Source organism: Trachymyrmex septentrionalis, unplaced genomic scaffold (genome assembly GCF_001594115.1).
Source record: "Trachymyrmex septentrionalis isolate Tsep2-gDNA-1 unplaced genomic scaffold, Tsep1.0 scaffold212, whole genome shotgun sequence".
Classification (NCBI taxonomy): domain Eukaryota; kingdom Metazoa; phylum Arthropoda; class Insecta; order Hymenoptera; family Formicidae; genus Trachymyrmex; species Trachymyrmex septentrionalis.
In genome coordinates, this window is record NW_017305310.1 from 398,051 (window position 1) to 408,298 (window position 10,248).

General features: G+C 38.1%; 1 protein-coding gene across 2 annotated transcripts in view; it reads left to right on the forward strand.

Annotated features, from left to right (window-relative positions):
- The window catches only part of LOC108748161 (headcase protein), a 160,167-nt gene extending 153,901 nt beyond the window's left edge, over window positions 1-6,266 (forward strand). For both annotated transcript variants that reach the window (XM_018486191.1, XM_018486192.1), the window contains 3 exons: window positions 2,689-2,877; window positions 3,575-3,760; window positions 4,284-6,266. In XM_018486191.1, the coding sequence (XP_018341693.1) occupies window positions 2,689-2,877; window positions 3,575-3,760; window positions 4,284-4,457 (549 nt within the window). In that variant the 3' untranslated portion in view covers window positions 4,458-6,266. The remainder of the gene's footprint in view (window positions 1-2,688; window positions 2,878-3,574; window positions 3,761-4,283) is intronic.
- Window positions 6,267-10,248: the final 3,982 nt, after the last annotated feature.

Here is a 10,248-nt window from a genome sequence, read left to right on the forward strand (position 1 = left end):
GATATTTTTCTCCTTTCTCCCTCATGTCTCTTTTCTCTTCCACTTATTCCCGCATTCTCTTTCCCTGCTCTTCACTTATGACCCTCGGGCGGTCACTCCAAGTACTCGAAAACCTTCTCCGCCTAGTCTGGAAATATACTTTCATCTTCGAAGAATCTTGAGGATGAACAGAACGTCACGTATCGACGAGAACAAAGCCATGTTTCTGATCCTCTGAAATAAATAAGGAGATAAGAAAAATTTCTCTCAATCTGTACTTATATACTCACTGTATATTTAGATATAAAATAAATAATAAGATACATTGATAAATATTAACAATTTTGTTGCTTTATTGTTGCCGCTATCACTATTTATTTAAATCCAATTTTTTATTATCCTATAGTTAATCTGTAATTAGACCTAATAATATTTTTAGCTATGATTCATTATTAAACTGATGATTTAACAGTGATAATTTTTAATGTTTATAACTAAAAAACTAATAAAACACTAAAAAAAAAAAACACAATTTTTATATCCATCAGTTTAAGTCTAGACCAGAAAATGAAAAACCAGCTTTAAAATGATTATATTATCTTTATTAATTGTAAAAGTTATCTAATAGTATTAAATAACACGAAGATTCTTGTCTCTACTTATCAACGTTGCAAACATTTTTTCGTCATTTGATTCTATTTTTTTTTTCTTTGTAATCAAAGTAGAAAGATTGGTTATTTACTATGGTTATAAACGTCGTCTGCTGACGTTTTTCCTCGTCGGCGGCAGAGCTACTCGTTTCCGCTTCCTTCGTCGCCGTTTCGCTGGCCTTTTCGAAGCGGCTACCTCTCAATTTTTCTTTCTATTGCAGTTTCTTTAACTTGTGCTTCTTCTACTACCACTTTTGTCCTCTTCTTCAGTTCGTTATTAAAACCTTCCTTTACTACAATACGACTGTCGTCTCACCAGCGTTCATTCCACCTCCAGCTCGGAAGGAGTCTGTTTCAACCAGGGTTGGAAAAAACCCGGGTTTTTTTTTAAACTCAACCTACTGGGTTTTATGGGGGTTTTATTGGGTTTTATTGGGATTTTTTAGGGGTTTTTTAAAATAAAATTGATTTAATATTTTTTTCACGTAACATTTAGTTTACGTTGTATTTATCATTATTTTAATTACATATTCAAATAAAATTAATTATAAATAAATTTTGTAAAAATGTTCATAAAATAGTGATAAATTTTTTAAATATAAAAAAAACTTCTATATAATGAAAACTCAACAAATATAAAATAAGAAATGTCCATAATGCTGGAAATTAATAAATAAATCTATTTATTGTGAAAAATATTATCTCGGCTAGGAGTTATACCCGGATTTTTAACATTCCGTGCGAGATTCTAAATTTTTAGACTACCAAAGTTCTTTCTAGTAAAGATAAAAAAATAAATAATGATACTACGTATTAAAAACTATATTAATACTTATTTGGATAATTTAATATTTAAAATTAACGCTTAAACAAATTTTTGTTTAAAAACATTTTCGCCAAGGTCAGACGGATTAGTAGAACTTTTTAAACCCTACACCTTTTTTCTGAAACAATTTTTTTGAAAATGTGTACTTTTCAAGATATTTAAATTTAAGGGGTCCGGGACTTTTTGTACACCCTGTATATATTAAAATAGGTATAATATGCTAACATTGTATCAGTCTAGTTAGTTTAATATACCTATATTCATTAAATATTTATAAATACGTTTCTTTTATGTGTTACTGATTAACAAATTTACTTTTCTTATACAAAATTCTAATAAAACCCAGTAAAACCCAAAAAAAACCCAGGGGGTTTTTTTTTGGGATAGGTAAAATAATGCCAACCCTGGTTTCAACAGACTTTCGAGACACTATTAAAATTCACTGACGGATTTTTTGAAAGTACCTCGTTGCGTATCTCGTTGTCCTTCTCCCTTCGTCCGTTAGTTAGCGCTGATCCAGAAATGCATTTTGCCATTCTGCATCCTTTTTCCATCCAGCTCTATCTATTCCCCTCTCTCGCTCATCACGAAAATCTTTATGGCGTTTCTCAGTCACCGCCTTCTTAGTTTATCCACTATTATCGAGACCCACGCCACGTTGCATCCTTCGAATCTTCCACCCTCGCCGTCGCCTTCGGTCTTTTTACGGCAATGGTATCTCGAGAGGCCCGTGTACTCTTCTTCTTTCAAGGGCTAACGTCCCACGGAAACTGGTTTAACGAGCAGGGCGGGCATGAGCTTTGTTGATGCCGGCATTATTACTTCGCGCGTAAGAGTTACCGGATGGGGAATTCTGCATTCAAATTTATTATCATTCTCACGAGTAAAACGGGAAACGAGATCGAACGAAGGGATAAGAGATGTCGTTATCGACTAACGTTTCCGCTCGAAGTAACTTGGAGTTTTCTGCCCGATACGTGACACGATACCTACCTAGGGACATTTCCCATCGGATCTTCGAATATAAACTTGTAATAAGTTTGAAAGAAAAATTCATTCTTCTCCTTGACATTTCTTTGATTTTCCTCGTAAATTGTAGAGAAAAATAAATTGAGCTCTTTTTTACTAGTACGAACAGTCTCTTTTATTTTTATATATTGTATTATATGTTTATATATTCAACACGATTGCGCACACAATATAATGATGTGTTCGTTAACGATTTGTTTTCAGATGGAAGACGAGGGCAATCACGGCAACGACGACACCAGATGCTTCATTCTATCGACATTGGCCGCTCTGCAGTGGTCTCGAGTTACATGTGTCCTCTGTCGCGCTGCCATGCTGGTTTTCGACAGGTATCCGTTGGTGGACGGGACATTCTTCTTGTCACCCAGACAACATTCGCCTGCTTGCGCTGAGGTATGTTTCCCACGAAACATTTTACAAGTGTCGATTTTCTTATCGGAAAGAAAAAAGACAAATATTTAATTAAGCAACATAAAAATGTTAATGAGTTTAGTCGCAAACTTTAATTCACAAATGAATTGCTATCTCGAAGCAGCAATTTAATAAAGAAGAATCAATCGATGTATAATTTAGTACACTTTGTTTTTACTTGTCGAATGTTCGGAGAACATTTCAATAATGCCTTAATAAAACATAGTAGATACCCACAGTATCTGTCCGCGACACGTATAAATTACTTCTGCACGCTGATCAACAATTTAATTAGAAATTTACAAGCGAAAACTGTGCGAAACGCTAAAATCACAATTTACGTTCCGTCGCATTTTTTGCGCTCGTGATCTAACTGCAACATTCTTATGGTTCTGCATGGACAGGAACGATTTTACTGAAGTCTCTAAAAATTTAACAAGATACAGATTTGAAAGTAATTTGGTTGGACCAAGTAATTAGGTAGAACGTTTAAGTATAGTCGTTGTAATATCAAAATTTTTGCAGCATTTTTCAGGATGTTTGAAATTCCTACATAATTAATTTGTGATGGTTCAACAGAATTCTTTTCAGATCTGTATATCGAGCGAAATTTTTAGATACTCCGTGTGCAAGATTCCAATAGAATTCACGTCCGGTTTTGTGATATTTTATTTTCCAGGTGAAGGTCGAAGGTCGCACACAATTTTTGTCAGCTGTGTGCATGAGTTGTTTGGAGGGCAGCGGCGGGCAGCCTGTACGGTGTCGTTTCTGTACCCAGCCGTGGGATGGCTCGAGCTTGGTTCTCGGAACCATGTACAGCTATGATATCTTCGCTGCAATGCCCTGCTGCAGCGAGCGACTCAAGGTAAGCTCTAAATTCGTGACTAGTCGACCCGGTCGAACTTTGACCCTTCAAACACGTGAGTGTTAATACAGCATCGCGAGTAGTGTGCAAATCGTGTCTCGTATATGTGTAAAAAAGATCTTTTTCTCATTCTGACGCCATAATATCTATACGGTTATGATTGTCGGAAAATAGAAGATTCTTTAAATTATCTCCCGCTCGTTTTTGCACTTATTTACTTATCTCAATTTAACATCAATGCGAATTACACGACGGTATTATACTGAGTTTTATTTTACCACTTTCTTATTATTTTTTCTCTTCTTTTTTTTTTTTCTTCAAATTAACGACTTCGAGATAGACTATCGCGTGGTTTGTGAATTTTGTGATACAATACGATATAATACGAACTTACGATACGTGGCGAATTAGACGATCAAAAGCCGCACGCTCGTTCTATCGCGCCGATTCGCCATGCCCGCCCGCAAGCGAGAAGGGAACACGTCACGAAATGAACGCACCCGTCGTACCATTTTCGTTCCAGTGCAACAGCTGCCAGAAGCCCCTGATCCACCCTCATCAGCGACTGAACTTCTACTCGGACTACAGCCGCGTCTTTGGCTGCCCGCACTGCAGGACGGTCGACGCCCACTTTGTGAAACCGCTCTCGGCCTGCTTCACCCGCGAGCAGTTTCAGCTCTACAGCCAGTGGCCGTAACCATTAGAGAACTTAGCGAACCGCCGCCGTATGCGCACGACCGCGGCTGACTTGTATCCTCTCTTTTACAAGTCGATCTCCCTGTTCCGGACGACCGTGCTCTAGAAATCCTCCCCTCGCGACCTTCTAGGAGACTTGACGATGGCGAACGCGCACGGGGGCCGCGATCGTTTTCCTGGCGCGTGTTGTCGGCCGGATCCACCGATGTATTAATTCCTATTAACTCGCCAAACGCTTTTATTTCGGTCGACAGCTGATGTTGTCTCTTCGTAATTCCTTAGGAGTCCATTTCTTTCTTTCTTTTTTTTTTTTTTATTATTTTTTATTTTTTTTTAGCAATCTATTCTATGCGACGACGGTACGCGCCGAGCCCCCTGGCGCATTCCCATAGTACTAAAATTTAAGATGTTTCTTTTTTTAACGTCTATTGTAGATTTGTTTGTCTAGATGGATCTTAAGCGGGAGACGTCGAATTATTGACGTTTCGTTTTGACGATGCGCGAGAGGCGAGACTTGCAAAATTAGTGTGCTTTATTTTTTCCCCTATAACGTTGCTCTTAAAGTTTCTTAAGGCATTTATCGTGCGTTTTGCCGTAATAAACGGCAATTAACTTTTTTTTTATTATTAGTATACGCTACGTTTTGACAATTGTGTCATTGCACAGACGTAGTTCTCTGATATAGGTGAGTTTTAACTAGTAAAATTTTTTTCGTTGGAGAAATCTGCGTGTGTTTCATCATTTATGCAGAAAAAAAGTTTTCGACTACGAAAGCTGAATCACATCTCTCGGACGGTTTCTTTCCGGAAACTTCGGGCGACAAGTGTGACAGCTTCGCCGTCTCCCGTTTTATAATATAGTTGAAATTACTTTAAAGAAAAATAAATACATGAAATAAATTTAGGCGGAGAGAAAACGATATTAGACACGGAAAGGTCGATTCTCTTTATTGTAAACGTGTATAAAGGAAAAAGAAAAAAGAAAAAGAAAAAGGCTACTTTCTAGGAAAGATTGGGAGGGAAAGAAAGATGAAATAACTATCGTTTGTTACTTAGATAATCGAGAACACGTTGTTTTTTTTACATTTTATTAGTTTATACGTTTATGGCGGCCATGTTGATTTTGTTTAAGGATCTACGACTCATTCGATGGGTTTTCAACGTTGATTCGATCGGGCGCGCGTCGCGACTTTCCGCGGGACTTTCGGGACAGGAGCGTTGCTAAGGAACAGGACGAAATTCGCGCCGGTCGTAAAGATAAAAGTAAACTCATTGTAAGAAGAAACCAATTGTTTGATACTACCGCTGTGTACACACACGGGTTTTTTTTCGTCTAGACGAAAAGTGCATGGCTCTCTCGTTTCTCCGATCGTCCCGTCATCGCTCTTATATAGAGGACGGTTCTCGCGGAAAGTCGTGATCGTCCGAAGTAGCCAGTGTATATAATATATTAAGTGGGAGAGAAACAAGTGTGTTTGGAGAGCAAGTGAACCTCCTTTTTTTCTGGCGATGCTGGTCGTTGCTGTCCACCAATAGCGGCCGTCCCACAAACAGACCGCCCACCGTTCTCAAGGTAGTATAGTCGATCGTGTACCTTTTTTACGTTACTTCGATTTAAAAAAAAAGTATACTTAATCCGTATGTCGGGAGGTATATTTAGGAGATTTAATATAATATAAATGCCCCGCGTGTGGTGTGTGTGATGCGTAACGCGATGAGAAACGAATGAAGCTGCGCGACTACTTCCTTTCGGCCTTCGCCTTTGCGTAGGGGCTTTATTTCATTTGTCTTCATCGGCCGATACGTCTGATAAAACCAAAAAAGTATCGTTTTGTTTCCATGCAATATTGACACAACAGTATGCATTTTTTTATACAAGCGAGGCATATATTTTTTTAACAATATATGCTACGTTGAAAAATCGAGGAACATTTATGTTTGAATTTTCTTTTGCTGCACAGTGTTATATTTATCAATTCGAAATGCACGAAAATAACACGCATATAAATAACATTAATTGTAATCTTTTAAATATTTTTTTATAAAAAAACTAAAATTTTCTTTTTATACATAACATTTTCAGTTATTTGGTATGATTCTCTGCGAAAAAAGATATCATGATTAGAGACAGAAAAGGATACAGTGTTTATATGTCTAATATGAGCAGTTTCTTACTTATTTACTTAGTTACTTTTTTTTTTTACGTGTTATAAATAAACAATATAAGGAGTAGAGAATGATATTCATTCATTAATTTTTGAAGTAGTCACGCAGCTTCGTTCCACTCGTTGAAGAATCAAAGAAAAATGAGATAAAGAAAATAGGGGGGGTGAGAAATAAAAAAAATAAAAAAAATTAAAAAATAATGCACAGGAAAACGCGCAGCAGCGCTTTTGGGGAGGATGTATCAGTTTGAGAAAGATCTTCCTCTTGGACGACCAACATTGGCGAATCAGACACCCGACGCCGTTTCCTGTGCGCGATGAATTAAACTCCCGCGTTAATTAATAATTTCTCGCGCGTTTAGTGCCGGAGGCAAGGACGATCGCGTATGAGTCCTTCTCCGATTGTTTCGTCTCGATCGTACGTTTTCTCAGAGTGCCAAATGAGCAATTGCCAAGCGTTTTAGTATTTCCTCTATCTTTCTTCCTTCTTTTCCAAGTTTCGTTTTCCAATTCGTATCTTCGTCGTTCTTTGTCCGACCTTTATCGAATTCGCCACCTTTGCTGATTAAAAAGCGCAAGTACGGCTGCTTGATCGATGGTGAAAGGAACTTGAATTTCTTTTTCGCAGCGCGTGCGATAAAAATTTCGAGCGACGTTGGAGGCATCGAAATGGGGCTCAATTATCGCCTTTTCAAAATCAGACGAAGCCTAGAAAATGGATAGTACTGCTATTTCAAACATTTCCTTTGCTTTTTCGTGCGAAGTTTGTCGAGACGTGAAACACAAAATTGGCCTTTATAAAAGAAACCACATTTTGTACATTTTTCAAGGTAAGTGAAACGTTCTCTTCAAAATTAAACGCGACAGCTAGTTTCGAGCCGTTTCAAGTTCCTCGTACGATCGGAAGCGTGTACGAGAAATTTTTCCTTAATGACTTATGACGCGTGCATAATAGATGCATGTGTCGCCTGTACTCCCTACTGCTTTCAATTTTCAATAAGAATCAGCGATGCGCGCTATTACTCGCTCCTGTGAGTTCCTGTCGCAAACAAAAACGAGAAAGGAACTGAGAGGATCAATGTAGCTTCAAAGTTATTCACGCGCTTATTATTTATCGTGGCTTTGCACGTGGATTATTGACGCGATCACGAGAATTATTTTCAATGCGTGGATTTGCGTAATAAATAGAATCACAAAAGGCTCCTCGTGTTTACGAAATTTTCCTAAACGCACTTTCTCGGCTATTGTTCAGTTTTACTCGCACTTTATTAAATGCAATGATGATAGAAAATTGAAGAATCTTCGAATTTGGAAATTTTGAGAATATCAAAGTGCGAAACGTCCCTTTTAGATATAAAACGTACCTTACATTTTTCCACTTTAACGCACTTGATTTTGTTATGTTGTTATTGAAAAAAATAATTAAAATATATAATAATACAGAATAACAATTCTGTATACATATGTAAGTTTATTAATAATTTAGAAGCAACAAATATACAAAGTATCTCAATGTCAATAAGTATAATTAAAGTATATTTCATTGGAAATGAGGGAAAACTAGTGAGACCGTAGGAGCCTTTCTACAGAATTTAGGGAAATTTTTGGCAATGGCTGATCATGTTGACGTGTCAGCAGCAGGCGTGGATTAGGGGCGAAGCCGAGAATATTGCGATTTGGGGAGCACCTTAGTTTTTTCTTTTACCATAATTTCGTGCGCGATTACATGTGGAGACAAACCCATCCCAGTCGGATTCGAATTTCGAGTATCGAACTGGTATCGGAGGATCCTCGGAACGTAGAAAAGCGATGAACTTACGGCAAGACAAGAAGAATGAGAGTCGCGAGAGGGGAGGGGAAAAAAGGATAGCCTTTTTTCGCTATTGACGGTGCCGTAGCAAGCTGCTGCTTTTTTTTTTTTTCTAAGAGGAGAGACAGCAAGTGTCTTTATCATCGATCGTGCGTCGACGCACGACGGCGCACTTAGCTCCGTAGTTGATAAGGTTAATGTTACATTAGGCTAATCTTTTTTATTCGGATAATTACTATAGCGATTTTGTACTTTTGCTATTTTCACCAACAAAACGTGGGTGGAACCGCGCGACGAGAAACTATCGGCGAGATCTCGCTGCTGTAAAATCGCCAACGTTAGAATCGCCCGATTCACGAAGATCCGACATAAAAAAATATATTGTACAAGCTGGAAAGCGCTACTTTTCCAAGGATTATCGTGGAAGAGCGGGATTTCCGAAAGGTTTGATATTCAAGTAAATATATCCCCCGGTGATATTCTCGGTGTCATATCTTTAGATAGAAACGACAATCTTTGAAAGACGATACACGCGGGGAAGATTGTCGAGAAGTTTGACGCGGGGTTTTTCTTACACGAGACAGGCTCCACGCAGAGCACAGCACTGCGACATCTTCTTGAAATGCAGTGTGAAAGAGTGAGGTGTGTTTGATAATTCAGTTTAAAAAAACGAAACAGCAATATGAAACAGCAATATATTACGTAAATGAGAAGAGGGGAAGATTTAAGTTTGTTAAAATTCCATGTTACTTCACGCAAAGGACGATTTTGCTGAAACATCTAAAAACTTAGCTCTAGCTATGTGATAAATTTAAAAATAATTTTCTCGGATCGTCAAATAAAATAATTATGTAAGACGCTCAAACTGTGATTGCGAGAATGTCTAAACTTTTTGTAGCGATTAAATTTTGCTCGTCACGTTTTTGACTTTTCTACATAATTATCTTGACAATCCGACAAAATCGTTTTAGATCTGTATTTATTAAAACTTTTCGATGTTTCAAGCAAAATCTTCTTTCAGTATTTTTTTTTTCTTTTTTTACAGCGAGTTTGACTTCACGAATTACGAACGTCCTGTATCTCGGGAAGCTAGTCATATTCAGCAAATGGACACGTTATGGTCTTCCGTAACGTCGACAACCGTTAGTCTGAACCTCACATAAGCATACCAGTGATTCCGAATGTTTAGCCTTCCGGAAACCAATATGCGCAACAATCGAAGGATAATCTGCCAATAAAATTCAAAGCGTCTTCTCGAACGTTGGTCGAATTTCGCTGTTACTCTGAAAAAATTCGCAGACATTCAGGCTAACGTTAGCTTACACGAACCGCACGACTGCCAGCATTTCGTGCGTTTCTCGTGAACGCATGAATTTATCCGTTGGAAATTTCTTCTCGTCGCGCCGTTTACCGATCGTTTAGTGTCGATCTAGTGAACGTTTTGTATATCAGTGTTTTTTATATGGACGACTGGGGTACCAGCAGAGGGGGTAGCGATCCTGTCGATGACTTTACCGTTTCTTTCGAGATAAGCGGTATTATCGATCAGACACCTGCCTTCCTCACTACCCGAAGGTTTACTAAATAATCGATATATCCCGCGTTTGTGAATTTTATATATAATCCGAATGGCGTTCGCGTGGTACCGTTTGTATGGGTCTAGGAGGACAGGGTTGATGGGAGGGAGGGAGGGAAAGAGAGGGTTGAGTCTCCGTGATGGAGTAGAGAGGTTACGAATGGGTTGAATTATGAATAGAGTTTAGTGTAGAGTCATTACTTGAAAAGAAAAGGTTTGAATCATCGATAAATAGTAAGTTT